At 29.7% G+C, this 21,347-nt stretch overlaps 2 protein-coding genes across 4 annotated transcripts; one reads left to right on the top strand and one right to left on the bottom strand.

Annotated features, from left to right (window-relative positions):
- Positions 1-4,920: 4,920 nt before the first annotated feature.
- Positions 4,921-6,709, top strand: LOC123011935 (cytochrome P450 6k1-like). Its single transcript, XM_044409663.1, has 4 exons — positions 4,921-5,860; positions 5,916-6,128; positions 6,183-6,434; positions 6,490-6,709. Exons 1-4 carry the CDS (start codon positions 5,011-5,013, stop codon positions 6,651-6,653), a joined length of 1,479 nt encoding a protein of 492 aa, XP_044265598.1. The 5' UTR covers positions 4,921-5,010; the 3' UTR covers positions 6,654-6,709.
- Positions 6,710-11,652: 4,943 nt separating this feature from the next.
- On the bottom strand, positions 11,653-15,544 carry LOC123015475. 3 transcript variants are annotated; one of them, XM_044415214.1, is made up of 6 exons: positions 12,624-12,740; positions 12,448-12,574; positions 12,294-12,393; positions 12,135-12,245; positions 11,911-12,066; positions 11,653-11,856 (listed from the first exon to the last, which is right to left on the bottom strand). In XM_044415214.1, the coding sequence occupies exons 2-6, from the start codon at positions 12,549-12,551 to the stop codon at positions 11,791-11,793; spliced, it is 537 nt and encodes a 178-aa protein (XP_044271149.1). In that variant the 5' UTR covers positions 12,552-12,574; positions 12,624-12,740; the 3' UTR covers positions 11,653-11,790. The 3 variants fall into 3 exon arrangements, with proteins under 3 accessions (XP_044271149.1, XP_044271148.1, XP_044271150.1); XM_044415213.1 differs by having other exon boundaries at positions 12,448-13,099; XM_044415215.1 differs by lacking the exons at positions 12,294-12,393; positions 12,448-12,574; positions 12,624-12,740 and adding an exon at positions 15,469-15,544.
- Between the last annotated feature and the right edge of the window lie 5,803 nt (positions 15,545-21,347).

Genomic DNA, 21,347 nt, shown 5'->3' with positions numbered 1-21,347 from the left:
AATGAAAGCCCAAAAACAAATTTCTGTTACGAACCATCCTGTAGTTAAACTTGACCAAAAACAGCACTTTTTCGCAGAGCGCTTTAACCCTCAGCATTGATTAACCATATTAATGTGGTTAATCAATGCCCTCAAAGTAAAGCTTTGCATACGTCAATCCCAAATATTCCTGGTTACGACTATATTCACCTATCCACCTCTTTCTGACATCTAGCAGAAAATAATGTAAAATGTTTAATCCGTAATTAAAAAAAAATATACAGTGTGACCCCGGATTGAGTTTCCAACAGAAAAAAAAAGATTGGTTTTATTTTCCGACAAAACGGCAAATGAAAAACATTTTTCGCTTTATAACTTTATTATTTCAATTAAGTAGGAAGAAAAGTTAATTTTTCTTTTAGTTTTGAACTTACAATAATTTTTCTCTGGATTCTCTGAATGTCATCACATTGGCGGTTTTATTTTTTTGACAACGATGTCACTTTGACAATTAATTAATTAACTGAATAATGATGGTTGTTATTAAAAATTACTTTATATTTTCTATCTTAAAGCTGTTTTTTGTGTTGCCGTTTATTAAAATTATGTTTTTCACTAACATTTTGGTTATTTAATAACTTTCGTAAACTCATTTGTCAAAGTGACATCGTTGTCAAAAAGTAAAACCGCCAATGTGATGGAATTTAAAACGAAGAGAAAATTATTACCAGTCCAAAATTAAGAGAAAAATAAACTGTTCTTTCTACTGAATCAGAATAATTTTAATAACAGATTTGCATGTTTCAGGTGAAGTAAAAATGTTTTTCTTTGCAGTTTTAGCGTAAAATCAAAGATAAACAATTTTCCTCTTGTAAATTCACTCCGGGGACGTACTGTAGGTATATTTTTTTTAAGACGGCTTAAAAATGTCGCCCTTCCGGAAAGCCGCCTTAGTGAATCTCCCAACGTGATTAATTATCTTTGGTAAACCTACAGACGGCTACCTGTATTTTTGTGTAACGGTTGTAGTGTATTTTTTTCAGAAATAACAGTTTTCTCGACTCGAACAATTTCCTGAGTCCCTTTCTGCTTGCAAGAAATCGCAAAACCTTGACCTGCCGCAACGGGTTATTGATACCCAGCTGTTAGGGTGCAATAAAGCAATTGGCTGTGTTCTCACTTACTTTTAGAAGTACGATAATCTCTCAGTAGTTATCTTAATCTTTTGGGCATCCCCGTTGAGCATAATCTTATAATATATGTTTCTGGAAGATCATACTTGATAAGGGTGGATTACAGAAACTAGCTGACACCTGACTTAACTTTGGGAAATTCGAATTTTTACTTAGACAGGCAAGACAAATGCTCAAAACTTAGTTCTACCTTTGTTGTTTATTACTTTTTCAATTTAGTGTTAGTGAAGTATCCAGAGTAATCAGTATGAAGATTAAAATAATTTCGAGTATTTTTTTAATCCATGTTGGTGGTTGAAAATTATAAGTTTAATTATTATCAAATAATTAAATCAGCCAATGAAAGTTTGTGGAAGTGTGTGAACAGAAAGTGCAAGTGCACAATTCATTCATACTCTTGGAGTTTTGTTCAACTCTTGCAATTTTGTCAAATCTGAATCTGCCATCTCGTAAATTTAGTTGGTTTAAACCCACAAATAATCATCGGGTCATGCAACAGAAAAGCAATTGAAGATTTAGCCAACCAAAAAGAAAGACCGTGAATGAGAACTTGCCGCCAACGATAACTAACACAGAGATGTCGAAATACGTAAAGAAAATTATGTACAACGCTCGCCGGATTTTTTTTTTAAATATGTTTTCGATATACCAGGTGAATAAAAAGTATGGAACCAAACGTTTTTTGCTTAAACTATTTATTTTTTGAAAAAACTAATTGATGAGTGCTAAAGTACTATAAAAATGTGATGATTAAGGATTACAACTATCTGCTTTATTTTTAATTAAAAAAAAAAAAATTTCACTAAATTGCAATTTTGACAAAAAAAAATTGCATAACTCAAAAATAAAACAAAGTTTCGTTCTGAAATTACAATCACATTTTTTATATTACTTTAATTTATGTTCACCCTGTATTTACTTTTTTCCTGAAGTCTCAGATACAGAAATGTATCTGAGTATCGGGCCGTCCGCCGTCCTTATGGGCAGGTAGATGTAGATTAGGCTTAGCATACCATTACGGGTGTCCGCCACCAACGATTTGAGACGTTAGTATATTGAAAACAAGATTACTCTCTTAATATGCAACAGAATTTCATGTATTATACATCAAAGTAAAGGTTTTTTAAATCTACAGGCCGATACGTTGAGATTTTTTTTTTTAATTTAATACCTTTAATACCTTACTTGAAAACAACTTTACTCAGTCATTAATCAATTTTGGTTTTTGTAAGATAATTTAAAAGAATATTCTATGGGCCGATACGTTGGCCTTTTTTTTTTAAAGTGCTTAGTTTTTGAGATATTGTGGATTGATGTAAAAGTCACGATATTTAACGGTAGACCTAAAGATTCGTTTTAGAGTTTTGGTATTTATTACAAAATATTAATTCTTAACAAATTCAACAAACACCATGTAATAAAACACTGTTGTTTTTAAAAAAGTTACTTTTCTCTTGATTTTCGATTTAGAATAATATTTTTCTCTGCTTTTTGAGTCCTATCACACTGGCGGATTTATTTATTTGACAACTATATGCTATATGTCACTTTGACAATTAATTTATTAATTAAATAATGATGGATCTTGTTAAAAATGTCTTTGGTTTTTATCTTAAAGCTGTTTTTTTGCGTTGATATTTATTAAAATAATATATTCTACATACATTTTTGTTATTTAACTTATTTGTCAAAGTGATAGTCAATGTGATAGGACTTAAAAAGCAGAGAACAATTAAGTCCAAAATCAAGAAAAAAATAAACTTTTCTTTCTACTGAGTTAGAATAATGAAGTTTTTAATTAAAGATTTGCTCGTTTAAGGTTTTTCCTTTGCAGTTTTGGCGTAAAATCAAAGATAAAATTTTTTCGGTTTCCTGACATGTAAATGTCAAATTAACGTACACTCAGAAAAGTTGAAAATGACGTGTCCAAACCGACCCTCATTATTTGGGTCCTCCTACCTAACCGCAGTTATAAACCATCTGCGAGGAGAAAGTAATAAAAATGCTTTTGCATTTAGCCTCAACATTTCTTTTAAGTAAATGTTGTCAGGTGATATTATTTCATTAATGATAGTTATTATAATTAAACGTGTGTAAAGTGTGTTATACGGTGTGTTATACTGAAACGAGCAAATTTGTAATTTTAAAACGTCATTATTCTGTCTCAGTGGAAAGAAAAGTACATTTTTTCTTGATTGTGGGATTTTTCTCTGCTTTTTAAGACCCACACTAATGGCAGTTTTATTTTTTTGACAGAATTGTAACTTTGATAATTAATTAATTAATTAATTGGTATTATCGACAACACAATAACATTCTGAAAAGATTTGTTGCTCTCATTCATGAAAAATAATAAAACTTCAAAGCATGATATATTATTTTATTAATAATTATTATAATTAAAGACAAAAATTGTTTTAAATTTAAATAATTAATTTACTAATTAATATCAGTGTTGGCTAAACATTCATGAAGTCGTCCATGCATACTATTCACCAAATTTTGGCAAATTTGTGAGTAGCGGAATGGACCCATTGCATCAAGGAAAAATCGAGGGTACCGTATGCGCGGCGGGAGAAATAACTCCACCCATTATTTTTAAATTTGCTTTAGAATAAAATGCCAATCGCTACCAACCAAAGCCGCCAAAGTCACTGTGTAGATAACCTAAAACGAAACGTCAAAAGCGTGTTCAACACGGTTCTAATAAAGTTGCTTATACAAAACGAAATACAAAACACTATAACCACGCGAAGCGCGAGCACGCTAACATAAGCCGGTCAAGTGCCCTTGTAGACATTCAGACAACCAACCTAATCACCATAGATTACACTAACTTGCGTTTCACTGTTCACTTCTGATTGGACCATTTCTTTTTCGCGGTTACAAAAGGGGCGCAGGTGACGCATGCGGTCTCCTCAAAAAATTAGATGCAATGGGTCCATTTATTGCCCTATAAATTTTCTATTGGATTTAGATGAGGCGAGTGAGGAACCCATCGTATAATTTCGAATTCCTCATTTCATTTCTTACCTGATCGTCCAGTTGAAACTAATTTACGATTCGTAGAAGTAGGGAATCCCAATTAAAAGTGTTGAAAAACAATTAGGTAATATTCAGTTATAATGAGAGCACAAATCTTTGCAGCATTTTATTGTTTTGCCGCTAATAACGCTTACAATAATTAATTAATTAATTGTCAAAGTGACATTTTTGTCGAAAAAATAAAACCGCCATTGTGATGAAACTTAAAAAGCAGAAAAAAATCCCAAAAGCAAGAGAAAATTTACTTTTCTTTTCATTGAGACAGAATAATGACGTTTTAAAGTTACAAATTTGCTCGTTTCAGTATAACACACCGTATGACATATTTTACACACCCTCAATTATAATAATTATTATTAATGAAATAAAATCCCATGACAAGATTTACTTAAAAGAAATGTTGAGGCTAAATGCAAAAGCATTTTTATGGATACGTCATTTTCAACTTTTCTGAGTGTACATACGTCATTTGTACAATTGACATCTATTGAAAAACTGTATATTATTTCATACAGTCGCCTGGGTATTTTACGCACGGCCGTGGCTTGGCTGTGTAGATAATTTTACAATTAATTGAATAAAATTAGACTCATGCTGACAGTTTCAAATTTAAAATAAAAACTCATTCGAAACTTATCACAGAACGTTATCTACATACAATAACTAAACATATAAGATAAAAACCACTAGAATATTTGTGTTAAAATATATAAATACAGTTTAAGTTTGGCAGTGGTACTAGTAGTAAGATCTTTGCAATTATACAACCGAAATAATTTGTAAACATCTGAAAATGATTTTAATTTATTTGTGTTGTTTTCTTTTGTTTGCGTACTATCTGTACCGAAAAAACTATACATATTGGGAACGTAAAAGAATTCCTAATGAAAAACCTTTCTTTTTTTTTGGAAGTTTTTACAATGTGGCTTTAGGAAAACAACATATTTTTCACAAAATTCGTGAAATATACAACAAGTTTTCAACTCCTTACGTCGGAATCTACATCTTCAACCAACCGAATTTAGTGATTAGAAGTCCGGAACTCATAAAAAAAGTGTTAGTGAAAGATTTCGACAAATTTGTGAATCACAAATTGGCAGCAAATGAATCAGTAGATCCCATAGCCTTCCACACACTTGCCAGTGCAAAGAACGATACATGGCGCAACATTCGTGCAAAAATGTCACCAATTTTCACTTCAGGAAAAATCAAGTTGATGTTCCCTTTAATGAAAGAATGTGGTTCAGACTTGGTTAACTACATAAAGAAACATAATGGAGAAGTTATGGAGGCTAGAGACGTCACGAAGAAATATGCCGTAGATATTATATCTTCGTGTGCATTTGGTATAAATTCTTATTGCTTAAAAGATGACAATTCTGAAATTTTACAAGTTGCAACAAAACTTTTTGACTTTAAATCGATTATAAGAAACATTTCAATCTTTAGTTTCTTCTTCATGCCAAAACTGGTAGACATATTTAGATTAACCTTCATGGACAAAAAAGCTTCCGATTATTTGATGAACATTTTCAATGCCACAATGAAAGAACGCCGGGAAAACAAAATCGTACGCAACGACCTAATAGACATGCTACATAACTTAAAGGAAAACACTACTGGTAAAGCAAAATACATCTTTGGTAAGTTATGATTTATTTGGAATTGACCTATATTTTGCAAATACACCTTTTGCAGATGATATAAAAGTAGCTGCACAAGCTTTGACTTTCTTTTCTGCTGGAAATGACACAACCTCTCTGACCATTACTTTTGCTCTTTACGAACTGGCTTTAAATACCGATATACAGGACCGATTACGTAAGGATATTAGGAAACAATACGAAGCACATGGTGATTTTACTTATGAAGCTATTCAAGAAATGAAATATTTAGACATGGTCCTATCTGGTATAGATACTTTCCTTTAATAGGAAAAAAAATACTTATACCATATGTTTTTAGAAACACTGAGAAAATATCCTTTAACAAGTTTTTTAAATCGTGAATCTGTATCCAACTATACATTTGAAGACTCTGGACTCACTATAGATAAGGACACTTCTATTTTAATTCCTGTTGCTGGATTACATTATGACGAAAAGTATTTTCCTAATCCTGAAAAATTCGATCCGGAACGATTCAGTGATGAAAATAAAACTAAAATAGTTCCATACACTTATTTGCCTTTTGGGGATGGTCCAAGAATTTGCATTGGTGTGAATATCATGATGTTATATAAATATATTTATATATAGATTTGACATTTTAGGACAAAGATTTGCAACCGTGGTATCAAAAGTTGCTTTGGCTTATGTTCTTAAAGATTTCGCCGTTGAAAAAACAGGTGCTACAAACGTTCCGCTGCAGTTGGATCCAAAGGTTATGTTTATAGTAGACAAAAATGGTGTACATTTAAAAATGGTTACAGTATAATACCTTAAGTATCTTTACATACAAATAAATATAAATAAATAAAGTGCAAAAAAGAACAAAAAAGCTGTATATCTCTCTCTTCCTAAAACTTAAGTAAACACGTACTTAGTATAATAGTATATTATTTAACGAGCATATGAAGATGGCTATTATTCACGAAGGTGAAGTTAAAAAACGAGTCGAAACGAGTCTTTTAATCACTTGAGTGAATAATAGCCATCTTCATTATAGTATTGTGAGCAGAATACGACGTTGTATCTAGGATCTTTTTAAATAAAACACATTTTATGCTACTCATAATTTACAGTCGTGGGTTATGATATCAGATGTATTTAAAAGGTCACTTAGCGTCATGGAAACATATACGATAATCCGTGTTTTAGATGTGGGAGTAGAAAAAAATATCTTTTAAATATCCCCAAATTCTTATTAATTTAAATTTTAAGGTTGAAACATGTAATCTAATGTTTTGTATTTAATCATTTAACTAGTTATTGTATAGAATATTGTCTTTGCAACTATTAGGTATTCAGAGCTGTTAAGAAGGCTGTAACTATGTAACTACTGAGAAACGACCGTTATATCATATTAAATTACCATGTTTTAAAAAAATAATTTTCAAATTTTGAAAATGTCAATATTTTAAGATTTAAAGTGTGAAAACTGCCAAAAAGCAGGGCGCTAAAACTTTTTAACAGTCCTGTGTGTTATTAATAATATTAATACCCTAAGGTATTACTAACAACTTAAGAATTTTAAATTGTTGAACATTATTCATACAATAACCACATGGGACAACAAAAAATTTGAAATGGCTCTTAGTAGTTGTCAGTAATATTCCTGACATTTTGACGTTTTGGAAATTTTAAAGAATCAAAGTTGACATTAAATATAAAAATAATATAGAGTAAAAAACGCATCTAGTTAAAAAAATACGCAACACATTCAAAACAAATAAAATTGCTAATAAATTTCTGTTGTTTTACTTCAATTTCTGATCTCAGTTGGAATAATGTATTGTGTCTTATTATCAAGATTTATACCTCAGTTGTTTTCTACTGCCACATTGGAAACATCGCAACTGCATTTATTGAGCTGAAATAGGTCAGAAACATTTGACTTCTGTGTAAAAAAAAACTGAACTTAAAACGGAACTTGACTGATAAATTTAGAATCAATAGGCTCCACTTTCTCATACGGAAAAAGCCTTTCGAAAAGTGACAGTTCGCAATTCAGTATTGAAAAAATTTTAAAAAATGACAAGTTTTATATCTTTTTGAAAGATATATACTCGTATTTGTTAGTCATATTGCTCTCAAAAAAATAACACATAACTGACTGTGCCATGCTTCTCACGTTCAGCTAACGAAAATTCTTCGCCTGAGGAAGATACAATAAAAGTATCGAAACGTCGCGACGAATTTAATGTTTTTATTCATCCTTTATCCTGTATACCATCTTCCACAAGCAACCATATTTCAAGGACAAGCAACACAAAATGGAGAATAAACAATATGGTCAACAACAAGTCACGAATCTGGTGCCTGAATAAATGTGTATGCACAATGTTTATTTTTTTTTTTTTGATGACTGAGGAGATAAAACATGAACCATCCTGTATATTCATTTTGCATTTTCATTATTAATGTTGATTGTCCAGTCATACTCGTAATCATGACAAGGCAAAAATGGCAATGATTAATCATTTCTAAACATGATTTGCAATTTTTTATCAGTTTATTGACCTCAAAAATAACAAATTGTTTGGTCATTTTATGATACATATTATGTAGATACAATGTGCTAGACGTATAATGTTGCACATGTAATTAATTAATAGTCACGTAAGTCACATAAAATAAATAAACTTGACTTTTCGGTTGCTTGTTGTAAACCAGAGGTTCTTAAACTTATTTCGTCTACCGCCCACTTTGAAAATTAATTATTTTTCAGCACCCTCGAATTTTTTTTTATTTTACCACATCTTAAAAATCACAATGACATTTATTACTTTTATTTAATTATAGTGTGGTATATTAGTCTGGAGTTTAAACTTACATTCTAAACGAAACTTTTTTACCAGTGAGAGCAATTAAAACGCAACTTTATAATATTAAGAGTATTTTTATTCAAATTAAAACAAACATAATCAGTTTTAATTTTAAAAATTTTAAAACGCGATTTTTTGAACACCTATATATACGTATTTCTTATTATCATTAACAATGATGACAAATAAAGCAAATAATGACAAGGCAAAAATAGCAATGATTAAGCATTTTTAAACATGATTGGTATTTTATTGTCATTACATTGACGAGAGCAATAACAAATTGTTATAAATGTACACATTTTAGTTAATGTTTTAAAAACATAGCAATAGAATAACAACTAATAAATAATTAGTATTGTTGCAAATATTTGGTTGTCTTTGGTATATGTTTTTCAAAGAATGTACTTTTAACACCATCAAGCTTGTCGATTGTTTAGAACTTCTTTCCATATTCCTACTGCTTCATTTTAGCAAAGTTAATAAAAATTATTAGATGACAAATTAGCAGGTGTTACACGTCGAATCTTCAGAAACAGGTCGAAATTTCAAATTTCGAAAAGGATTAAATGTAACGTCTTTTACAAATGTAAAAAGCATCGAGAGATCAAGAAACGTATGTCTGTTTTTTAACTAACTGTACGTGAAACGTCAAATAAAATAACAAGTCGAAAGGTAAAACGGCAAAATGGGCTGAAATTAGTGGCCGATGTATAATAATAGTAGTAAAGCATAAATTTAGTTATTAAAATCATCATCTTTTTGATCAAACCATTTTACCTTTCGACTTGTCATTTTATTTGACGTTTCACAGACATACATTTTCGGATCCAAAAATGATTCGATTACAAATTATCTTGATCTGATGGTGTTGATCAAAGTTCTGCCAAAAAATAAATTGTATTTATTTTTGAAAACTGAATAATGCGGTACAGTTCTAGACAAAGTACTTTGGTCGTCACTTGTCTGACACTTTAATGTAATTCAAGCTTTAACGTTAAAATGAATGACAATTTCAAATTAATGACGGCTATTATATCTTTCTATCAAAAATATGTACAACTTGTCAACTATGATTGATAGTAGCTAAAAATAAGGTTAACAGTCCTAAAGCATGCTTTACAATTTAATGTCACTCAAGTGACATTAACGACCAAAGTATTTTGTCTCCAACTGTACCTTCTTTTGGAATTAATGACCTTCATTTTTCATAAAGCCTAAAATTTTCGTATTATTTTCCCGCACGGCGTAAATTTGACAAATGTCTTATAAAAATAAAATGCTGTAAAGAAAAGAATGTCTGATTGATTTATTAAAGTACAATGGCAAGCATTAAATTTTAGTAGTCAATGTCATTCCCTAATATACAGGCTGCGCCAGAGCTCGCGCCCCAGAGAAAATTTTTAAGTAAGGTAAGATACCAAGAACATGAAAAAAATGTTTAAAAAATTTTATCTGTCAAAAAACTTTGACATTTATTTTTTGACATTTGACATTTTTTTACATCTATTTAAGGGTACTCATGATCTTGTATATTTTTTTTACAATTATTTAGTAAAGGGACAAAAATTTTGCCAATAAAAGCCACAAATAACATTGAACAGAGTTACAATTTAGGATATTTGTTTCCTCTTTTAATAGTCTATAGCAAAAAAAAATGGAAAATTATTTTTCCAACAGAAATAAATAGCGTCAAAGTGCAAACTTTAAACCCTTCGAAATTTTTATAAATAACATTTTTTCCATGTTCCTGGTATCTTATCTTACATGGCATTTTTCTCAGAGGCGCGAGTTCTGGCGCACCCTGTATATACTCTCTTGTAAAAATTACACAGGGAAACTATGTACTTTTTTTGACAAAAAGATGAAGTTTCAAAATTACATTTCCTACCAAAATTTTATGCTCGCCAATGTACATTAGATGAGAAATGATGTTCAATTAACATGTGTTTATCAAAAAAAACTCAAAAGTGCTTTGAGAAATATTTTGCATGTCTTTGCTTACGAAAACTTTAGACGATGAAACTATTCTAAGGAATGTGATGTCATTTAATTTGTATTGTAATTTAATAAGGCAAGTACTTCGGATAGCATACAGGTCAAGGTATTCATTTTATTGAAAATGTCTGTTATAGCTGACTAACCAGTAATACGTCTAAAGCCTATACGATTTTTTTAATGTTAGAATTTTTTTTTCTATTTCGGTGTTAGAATAAGTCTATTCCATCACTCAAATGATGTCATTTGTGTGCTGGAATAACTCGTTCGCGGTAATTTAATTTTAGTGACGGACTTTCTTCACAATTCATTTTCAAATGTGAAAATAAGAATAATTTTTATTTTTTACAGTCGCCTAAAATTATTCCACATAAATGTCGCCAACCGTCGCAAAATTTTCTAGAAGAAAAATTAAGACTTTTGTTTTTTAATTTATAAAATGATATAAAGCGGCAAAATAGAAAAAATTAGTATAAAGCACTTGTTGCACAAGGTTCTTTAAGCACTCATTTGTTCCTCAACACGCCGCTAAGCGGCTCGTTTCGGAATTTCAAATTTGTGCTTGAACCTTCTGCAACTTGTATTTTAATATGCTATTATCATGCTGATAACGTTAAATACTATTAAACAGGCAAAATATGACAAATTTTATGTCTCAGTCATTTTGGTTATAACATGTCGCAAATTATGTTTTTCCGCAAAGTGTAATTTGAAATTAATGTCTTTACTATCACATTGTTGAATTAAAAGAAAAAATGCTTTTCATGTTATTACTTTAACATCTGATGCTCCTAAAAAGATTTAAAAACAAGAGCATTAATAAAAGTCAATTGTTTCATTAGTGCTTTATTAATTATTCTTGGTACATGTGGCTTTCAATGACAATGGCTTCTTATGTCAGTTTCTTCAGTACTTATGTATTGGTTTCAGTAATTCAGAGGTTGAGGGCTGCTGCCAAAATTTGTTTGAGCTATCTTATGGTTGGGAGTGTTGTTGAAGGGTTAAACATTTAAAATCTTGATGTTGAAAATAGAATTGCAATATTAAAAACCATTTGTAGTACGTAAAACATGACGTGTTTACAATTGTTTACAAAGTATCCTTACCACGCATTTGTGTAAGAAGTGATAACATAGAATAAATCATTTTTCCAATCTAAAATAATCTATGTTATTGGTACCTGAACATAAATTAGCGTATAATGTTTACAAATGCTCCTAAATTATAATTTATGGCCAAGTTTTCTGTGAATCGAAAACGTAATGGTTTGATAAAATTTATCATAAACGTAAGGTAAACTTGTTTATTCCTTTTGTTCAACAAATACCAGGGCACTAAAGACCACGTGACTGAAAGTTCTTCATTCTACAGAATAAGTTAAATATTTTTTAAAAGTATTTATTATTTCCGCTCTATTACTATTTTTCACTTACAATATTTTCAAGTTTCTGACCAGATGTTATTGTTGCCATAAAAGTGGTAATTGCTGCTACGGTTAAAGTTCCGGCATGAAAATAGTCACTCATTTCTAGAGTATTTGAAAACTGCAACAAAGAAATGTTAAAAAAATAAACTAACATAAAGTAGACAACCTTAAAATAAAACATAAGAATACTTATCCCCAGTACACTAGCAAAAATACCATACAACAATATATAAATATATATTTTCTGATTAACATTTTGAAGGATCCTGAAGTACAAAATCAAAATTTTCATATTGTTATAATTAAATGCATTTCATTACTTGGATATTATCGAATAACGTTTTACAATTCGAAGAATTCTTTTTGTAATTTTGTCTTGAAAACCCTTGTCATTGGGCAATTTTAAGTCATCGTACATTTCCATCTGTATATTGTGCTTTATTGAGTCTAAAAGCAAATAGCCTTGAAATCTTATATGAGACGCCCCATATACCACTTGATTGCAGCTTGCTGGTAGTGCTAGCGCCATAATTATGTAACTAGCTTTATACATCCAACAAAGTTCAGTTTTCCACTTTGGTACATAAATTTCAATTAGTTTATACACATAACATATTTCCTCTGCATTTTTTGATGGAAAAGTGTGAGCTAAACCAGCAATTAATGAAATAACTGTATTAACAATTGCATAAATTGTGATTATCTTGATTTCAAATTTCATTCGTTTCATTATTTTTAAGTCAGTAGATTTTATCTTCCACAACTGTGGCGATTGTATTGCTTCAGGTGCAACATTAGATAAAGTTAAAGATGATGCAAGTGCAAGAATAACCTAGAAATTAAATACTGTCATTTATAATTCACTCAATATTTCAAATATATTACAAAAAACGATCCAAACCAATAAGGCGAATATGATATAAAGTAAAGACTGTTGAAATTAATAAGAAAATAATATCCTTGAAGCATCATAAGAACTGTATTCGCTATCAGCATCACAAATATTACAAACTTCATTAGTTTATATTGAAAAATGTCAGCACACCAAAATCGGAGTAACCACAAAACATCATCTGCAATTTTAGTTCTCAAATTATATGTAAATACAAAATGTATGTGAAAAAAATTAATACTAAAAAGTTTAACAAAATTTGTCCGCCCGAGCGTCGCTCAAACAAGTGAGGGCTATGTAAGTATATTTTTTAGATAAGCTGCATTTATTTAAATGAGACAATTCTACACAAGTCATTCCAGAAATCAATTTTGTACTGATTTTTCAGGGCATAATAACTTACGTTGTTTATTCCTTTAAAATATGAGTAAAAAATCTACAATTAGCATTCAGTTGAAAGAAAAAAATTATTTAACCACGTTAAAATTCAATCCTCGATATACTCGTAATATACAAAAATAAATAACGATCGTAAAATAAGTACATGCGTTAAACACCTGTTTTCACAATGAAAATCCAAACTAAATCTTTTGCTAACTCGATAAAGATGAAAGTAAATAAGATGTAAAAAACTTTATAAAGATAGGTGAGTCGTATACAATAACAAGAAAACCAAAAATAGCACCAGAAAAAATGTAGTTCTGGTAACAAAGTATTAGTATCAAATTGCTATTCACCATTTAAATATTTGTTGCTGTCGATAAAATAACGATAATAACACCCTAGCAAACAGTTTTAATTTTATATTGTAAAAACAATTAGAGTTACAGTGGAATTAAATTAATTCATTTTGAAACTTTAATATATCCTATTAAATTGGTAGGTCGTTATGAAAATTCAATAATTTTAATGTTTCCATTGTTTCTTCTTCAGATGCAAGTTAAATAATACCACTTTAAATTTCTATTTCATAAAGCTAGTCAGAGAATATTATCATTAACCTAGTGATCAAGCAATTTAAAAATTGTTTGTAAATAATATTAAAGTTAGTTTGCGGTATTAGATAAGTACAAGTCCGCGTCTTTAATTTAAATGTTATTTCAAGGCATATTTGTAAATTACGTGTCAGTCAGTTTTATAATAATAATTACAAAAAGTTAATTAATATTTATTCCCGGTTTTTTTAATTCGTTTTTGATGAAACTGTGGAAGTCTTATTGTCTTAAACACAAATCTACAGGGTGTCCTCAAATAAGAAACGACTCTTGTAAAAGATAGAAAATTATCGATTTAAATTTTCATTTTTGGAAGTTCAGCCATGTTAAAATGCCTTTTATGTGGCAAATACGACAAAAAGGTATTAAAAAAAGTCGTTTATAATCAACTTTAGGCCCCTACACACCAAATTTTAAAATCATCGGCCAACGTTTCTGATAATAAAAAGCAATTTCCTTGGAAAAAAATTAAAAATCATAGTTGGCCGTTGATTTTGAAATTTAGTAAATGTTGATTCGAAACAACTTATCTCTATTACTTTTTGTCGCATTTGCCACATAAAAAAGGCACTTTACTCTACAAAACAATAGTTTTTTTTTTAATTTCCAAAACAAACTTGATTTTTCAAAACTAAAATTATGTTAGAAATTAATCTTTAACCAAGCAAGGCTGAACCCCAAAAAATAAAAATTTAAATCAAAAATTTTTATCTTTTACAAGAGTCGTTTCACTTATCCGGGTATATCATTTAAAGTATAGAAAGTCTTTTTCTCCTAAGCCCACAGATTAAAGGCCAAGCGTAGCATTGATATAATTAATTTATTCTTCGACACTGTCAAAATTTACGGTTTTTCTCCCGTGTAAGGAAGTTTTGACAACTGTTTGGCATTTCTCAATACAAAACGTGAAATTATTTTTCAAAGATTTAAAGCAAGTTTAAGCCTTGTTGACTCTAATTCGAAGAATAAAATGTTGTATTCCACTCGTTTGAGTGTAAATCGGACGCTTTATTCCACCTTGTGGATGATAAAAACCACTCGTTACACTCGTGGTTTAAAAATCCACTCGGTCAAATAAAGAGTCCGATTTACATTCAAACTCGTCGAATAAATAACTATTAATTAATTAATTAATTAATATAATTATTAATAAAATATACTATTTTTCATTATTTTCGAAAGGCTTTAACCCCTTAGGTTCGTAAAAGCTTTTATTATTACTCCGACTTAAGGAATCACCCATCGAATCTATTAACGTTTTTTCCAAACAGCCTATATATTTTTTTCTTTACTTTTTTTAGAAGAAGATAACACTATTAAATAAAAAAATGTATCTGATAGAAAGCTGTAAAAACCTTTTTTCCAGCGTTAATTTTATGGAAAGAAAGTTATATGGTAGAAGTGACTTTCCTACTTGACATTTCATTAAAAAAATGTAATTATACTTAACATACCTTGAGGATACTGAAATAATTCGGGATGGACATTATTTGCAGTCATCTTGAAAGCAAGCGATGATTAGTGATAAACGCAATGTATTATTTAATCAACAAAATAAAATTATTAGAATGTCAACCTTTATTTCTAAATTATATAATTTTTGTTTTACCATACGTTCAAACACTTCTTCAATGACAAGTTATGAAACTCCGCTCATTTTATTCGTAAAAACTACAAGACTTGCGTACTTATAGTTGTGGTCATAAAGGTTGCTAAGTAACTAATGTACATACAAGTATTGTACTATTGGGGACAAAATACTTTGTCGTCAGTATCACTTAAGTGACATAAAGTTGTAAAGTAAACATTAAGATGGTTAACCTTATTTTTTACTACTGTCGAAATTCAAAGTTGTTAAAACGTTCTTCGCAACTTGTTGACAACATAACATAATTATCATATAGGTAATCGTAATAGTACTTCTTGCTGTACCCAATCTTTCTACAATTTGGCCCATAAACAATTTCTCAGAAGCAAGAGAGACGATTCTAAATTTTTGAACGGTAGAAGGAACCATATTTTTGACAAGAGAAAAGCCAATAACTTGTCATCAATGGTGGCTTGATGTTAATGTTTGATTTACATGAGGATTTTCGTTAAAGTGACATAGATGACCAAAGTATTTTATGTGCAATACAATTGCGGACATGAAATTTTGGACATGAAATTTATGTCAGTTCAAAAAATGTCAAGATGAGTTAGGTTTTGTGGTCATTATGAGTGACGTTTAAAACTAAAATTTTAAAGATTTAGTTAAAATTTATTTTTACCGTCGATTTTCTTAAACAGTAATGCCAGAATAAAAATTACTAAAAGCAAAAGTTGGTTTAGTTGAATAAGACACGTTTTATATTTTTATGATTTTTATGTCAGTCGAATGACAAAAAGTCTAAAATTCCGTGTCTGCAATTATAGTACGAGTAAATATTAAACAGAAAACGTAAATGTGAATTTTGAAAAGCGTCAGTTACAAACAAATTTAAGGCTAGGTTAAAAGAAATCTCGAACTCGCTTTCGGGGTGTTACCTTATTACGACTTGTCATTTTATTTGACGTTTCCCGTGAAGTTCAAAAACACACATATGTTCTCGGATGCAAAGATGACTCGATTACAAATTATCTTAATCGCTCGATATAATAATATTAGTCCCAAACCAAGAGAAAAATCAACTTTTACTGAAGCAGAATAATAAAGTTTTAATGCCAGATTTGCTCGTTTCAGACGAAGCAAAAAATGTTTTTCCTTTGCAGTTTTGGCGTAAAATTAAAAATTATTATTTTTTCCCCTTGTAAACTCAATCCGGGGACATACTGTCGATTAGGAAATAATTTAGCAATACGAGTTTACTGTCTTAAAATAAAGTTAATAAATAAAGCACATGAATTTGTGTTACATGCTAAAAGTGCCTTCAAGAAATGACTTTTCAAAAAGAGAAACACAATGAAATTTAGGTTATCATTTCTGGGTTATAAGAAATTAACCAAGTGTGTGGTCACAAATAAGTTGCTTTCTAAATACCAGCCTTGGATAATGAAAATATTAGACAAACAAGTTACCTATTGTAATACAACTAATAATTACTTAAAACCCCTAAATTATTATTAAACGGCTAATCCCTTTTCTAGTTACAAGGTTTAACTTTCTCTGATTTGGTTGCTAATCTCGACCAAATTTCTTTTTCAGCAGAATCAAAAAGTCAGAATTGTTTTTATCTTATGTAAGATGAACAATACTAAGAAGAAAGTGAGACGTGACAAATCTAATAATTTTTAGCGGTCCCACTGTAAATCTTTCTCCGGATTTGTCTAATCATCTGCCATAAATCATCGTTCGAGAAATTTTGAGCTCCAACGAATTAGAATTATCGCGATATCAAGCTTATTTTTAATAACAGAAAAAAACTAAAAATACCAAGCTGTTTCAAATAAAAAAAATCTCTACCGATTGGACGAAGAGTTATTTCCTTTTGAAGCCTTGGTCTCTTTATAAGTGTTTTAATTCGAAAAGGTGTTCATTTAAGTATCAATAATTTGTGAAGTACTAGATTTCTTAAAATTTTGTTTTGGCCATTTTGTAGATATCATTTTTAAGATACATTGAGTTTTGAAACGACGTTGATATTTTTTCAAATAAACGAATTAGAGCCGCAATTGTTTTACATTGGAAATGCCATAAGAGAAATACTTTTAACCTAGTCTTAATGTTATTGGAAAAGTAGAATTTGCAGTATTAACAATTAAAACGGTTAAATTTAAAAAAGTATGAAAAAATTAGAATGTGAATCTTTGTTTTAAAAATGAATTAACACGAAGCTCCTAATCCCGCTCCAGGTATCTTTGGGGGAGTAAAATACCAATTTAGGGTGGTTTTTGGAAATAAAATGAAAACTAAGGATTATTCCAGGTTTTCTATCTTAAGAGAGGTCTAATCAATGTCGCATTGAAGCAAAGGTATTTTTCAAAGAATAAGATACCGGTTTAAAAGAAAAACTAGAAATGCGTAAATGAGACAAAAGTTTGTGTTAAAATTCGTGGCCACAAAAAAGTCTCTGTTTATACCACAGCCTCTTTTCAAACCTAATTCTGTAAAAAATTGTAGATCTTTTAGTCTAAAAATTCAAAGATGAGCGGTCTAAAGAATGTAAAGAATTTAAAATGCGTGCTCTTAATTCAACAATGTGTGTGAAGTCGATAAAATATCAACTGTCATATTTATCTAAAAAATTAGTAGTAAAAATTAAGGCTACTAAACCATAATTACTTTATTTAACTGTGCTTGATGGAACCAGCTCTTACCAAACAATCCTATCAATATTTCATGGCTAGAAAATTAATTCCAAAAAAATATTCACTAGCTAGTAGGCTATAAAGGGTCTAAAATTGTCACTAGCTTTTTGTATAAAATATTACTAACTGCTTAAAAGCCAATCGGACCTTGAAATACAAGCAGCCCTCGTAAATGAATGCTAAAGTCAAGTATGGTGTTACGTTGGGTGAGCATAAAGCAACACACATCGTTTAAATAAAAAAAAATGATGATTTAAAATAATTCTTTCGGCAAATAATAATTTGAAATATCTTTGCCACCACATTCCAAATGCATTAGCAAGGAAATGTAACAGTTCTCATTTGTAGAAAATATTAAAAACAGCAATAGTTTTGTTAGTGCTTTATTGAATAGTGTAAGTGTACTGTAATAAAGTAAGTGTAAGTAACAACACAGCTTTTAATGTCCATTTCTACATACGAGTTCGGTAGCTAATCTACAACGCTAATTAAATTTTTGTTTAATTTGAAAGTTATCGTTGTAGTTTCCTAAAAAATCATATACAATTACGACCGGTCATTTTTATAACCTTGCCAAACATACATGTCTTGCCTTACGGCTTGACTTGTATAAAGTATTGGCGCGGCCATGAAAATGTTGCTATCGGTCTAATAAGGAAATAGCTATTACTGTTCCAGAATATTAAACAATGTTTATGTAATTATTTAAGTTGTAAGTTAATTATAAAAAAAACTTTGTTCCTTGGTGCAAAACAACAGCATCGCATTCAGATATTGAATATGATTTTCTTCGATTTGAGTTTTACGTGGTGCTATTGTTACGCATTACGGAAAAAATGTTTCTGTTTTTATATCAAAATTACATGTTTGAATTTTATACTCCTAATATTCTGGTATATAATAAATAATTAAATTTAATAAATATTTAATCCTTTTCCATTTTTTTAAATTTATTGCAGACAAACTACTTTAATAATCATTTTTCTGACATTTCAAAAAAAATTCATGTATACCAAGCATCAACGTCAAGCCATCATTGACGACAATTTCAAATTATTGACTTTTCCTTTGTCAAAAATATAACACCTTCGATCGTTCATTGTAATGCCTTGTAGAATTTTTCCTCCCTGGAAATTCTCATTTAGTGGTCCATTTTTAAGTCCCTATTTAACATTTTGCAATAATGAATCTGACAGTGATAGTCAATGATAATGGTTGACATTTGTAAAAAATAAAGTTATGTGACTCAAGTGACACTGACGACCAAAGTAATTTGTCCGCGATAGTAGGTACTTCTAGTAGTACTATCGAATTAAAAAAAAAAACTTAGTACAGCAAAATTTTGTTGGAGTAAATTGGGTTCATATGAAAATGTCAAATGTCATTATGATAATTTGAATTTTTAAGTTTTTAAAATACTAAATTTTCAAGTATGTTTTGAAAAAACGCTAAATTACAAATAAACACCAAACCACCACAGACGTATTTAGATGATCTACTTGATATATTGGAACTAGTAACCAGTTAATATAAAGGGACGGGTCTTTTTTAAAAGGTCACAGTTGGCCGTGACAAGCTCGTTATAAACACACCATGAACACATAAACAAACTAACATAATCTTACAATTACAATTTAAGTAGTATGCACAAAGTTAAGCATCTTCATAATCTTAATCTTGGTAATCTTGGTAGGTTCGTTCACAATCAATTTTGCAAAGCCAACTTCGACGTCGAATTTTTACATACATACGTAAAAACGTTACACTATAAAATTGTTGAAAAACTGACGTAACGACGATGTTTGCTGTCAGTTTTTTATGAATTCGATAGTATGTACAGTCGACCAAAGTGAAAATGACGCCTCAATAAACCAGCCCCTGCTGTGGATGCCGACCCTCCTAACCACAACCAGGCAAGATCGTAAATTATCGGATTGCAAACTTGACGTAATTTCAAGATAAATTCCTTTAGGAGCCGGTTTACAGAAAGCGAAATGAAAATTTAGTTCACAATTATTAAACTAATTCGAATTAAGTTGGCATTTATTTTGCATCTGACAAACGACAAGTTAATCGCGAATTCAAATTTAATTGCTATTAACACGTTCTGTTAACCGGCCCCAAGTTTTCTATTAGTTTTGTAATTATTTATTTAATTTAACCAGAAAAAAAACGCAAAATTATTTGAAATTTTTTAGTTCTTCTACAAAATTTATTTTTTGATAATTGTAATACTTTTAAATTAAATGAAAATGTTTAGTTTTATAAAAACACAATTTAACAAAAAACAGTTCTTAAAAAAAATTATTCATTAATAATAAAATTAAATTAAGTAACATAATTTTTGTACGAAATAGGCTTTCTCTATTTTAAACTTGATTTTATGTAAAATAAATAATTTATAAAATAATTTTATTTTGAAACAGTTTAAAAAATATTAAATAAATAATGATTTGTTTTTTCGTCAATGTCATCATTAATGCATAGTTGTCTTCAAGAAATGGTTTGTTAAATTTTTCATTAAAAAAATTACATTTTCATTTAACTTGACTTTTGTCAATGCAAAATAAATGGCGACTTAATTCAAATTAGTTTTTAGTAATTCAATTCATTTGTTGTTTTACATAAAATCTAGTTTAAAATAGAGAAAACCTATTTCGTTCAAAAATTATGTTAAATAATTGTGAACTAAATTTTCATTTCGCTTTCTGTAAACCGGCTCCTAAAGGAATTTATCTTGAAACTACGTCAAGTTTGCAATCCGATAATTTACGATCTTGCCTGGTTGTGGTTAGAAGAGTCGGCATCCACAGCAGGGGCTGGTTTATTGAGGCGTCATTTTCACTTTGTTGGACTGTACATACTACTTTACATAAAACCACTGCTAATAGAGCGCAATTTGACAGTTCTGTAATTCAAAAGTTGAGAACTGCTAACAAAATCTGCGTGAGGTTCCTAGGAATGATGAGGTGAGATTGGATTTTCATTGAAGTCGTGAAAATTTGTATATTGAAGACAGATATATTAAACCATTTGTAGTGCGTAG

The sequence above is a fragment of the Tribolium madens genome, unplaced genomic scaffold, assembly GCF_015345945.1.
Source record: "Tribolium madens isolate multiple individuals breed KSU strain unplaced genomic scaffold, Tmad_KSU_1.1 Scaffold_19;HRSCAF=116;Tcas5.2_LG9, whole genome shotgun sequence".
NCBI classification, from domain to species: Eukaryota; Metazoa; Arthropoda; class Insecta; order Coleoptera; family Tenebrionidae; genus Tribolium; species Tribolium madens.
The sequence above is the reverse complement of the archived record's forward strand: the minus strand, read 5'-3'. Positions and strand labels throughout refer to the sequence as shown.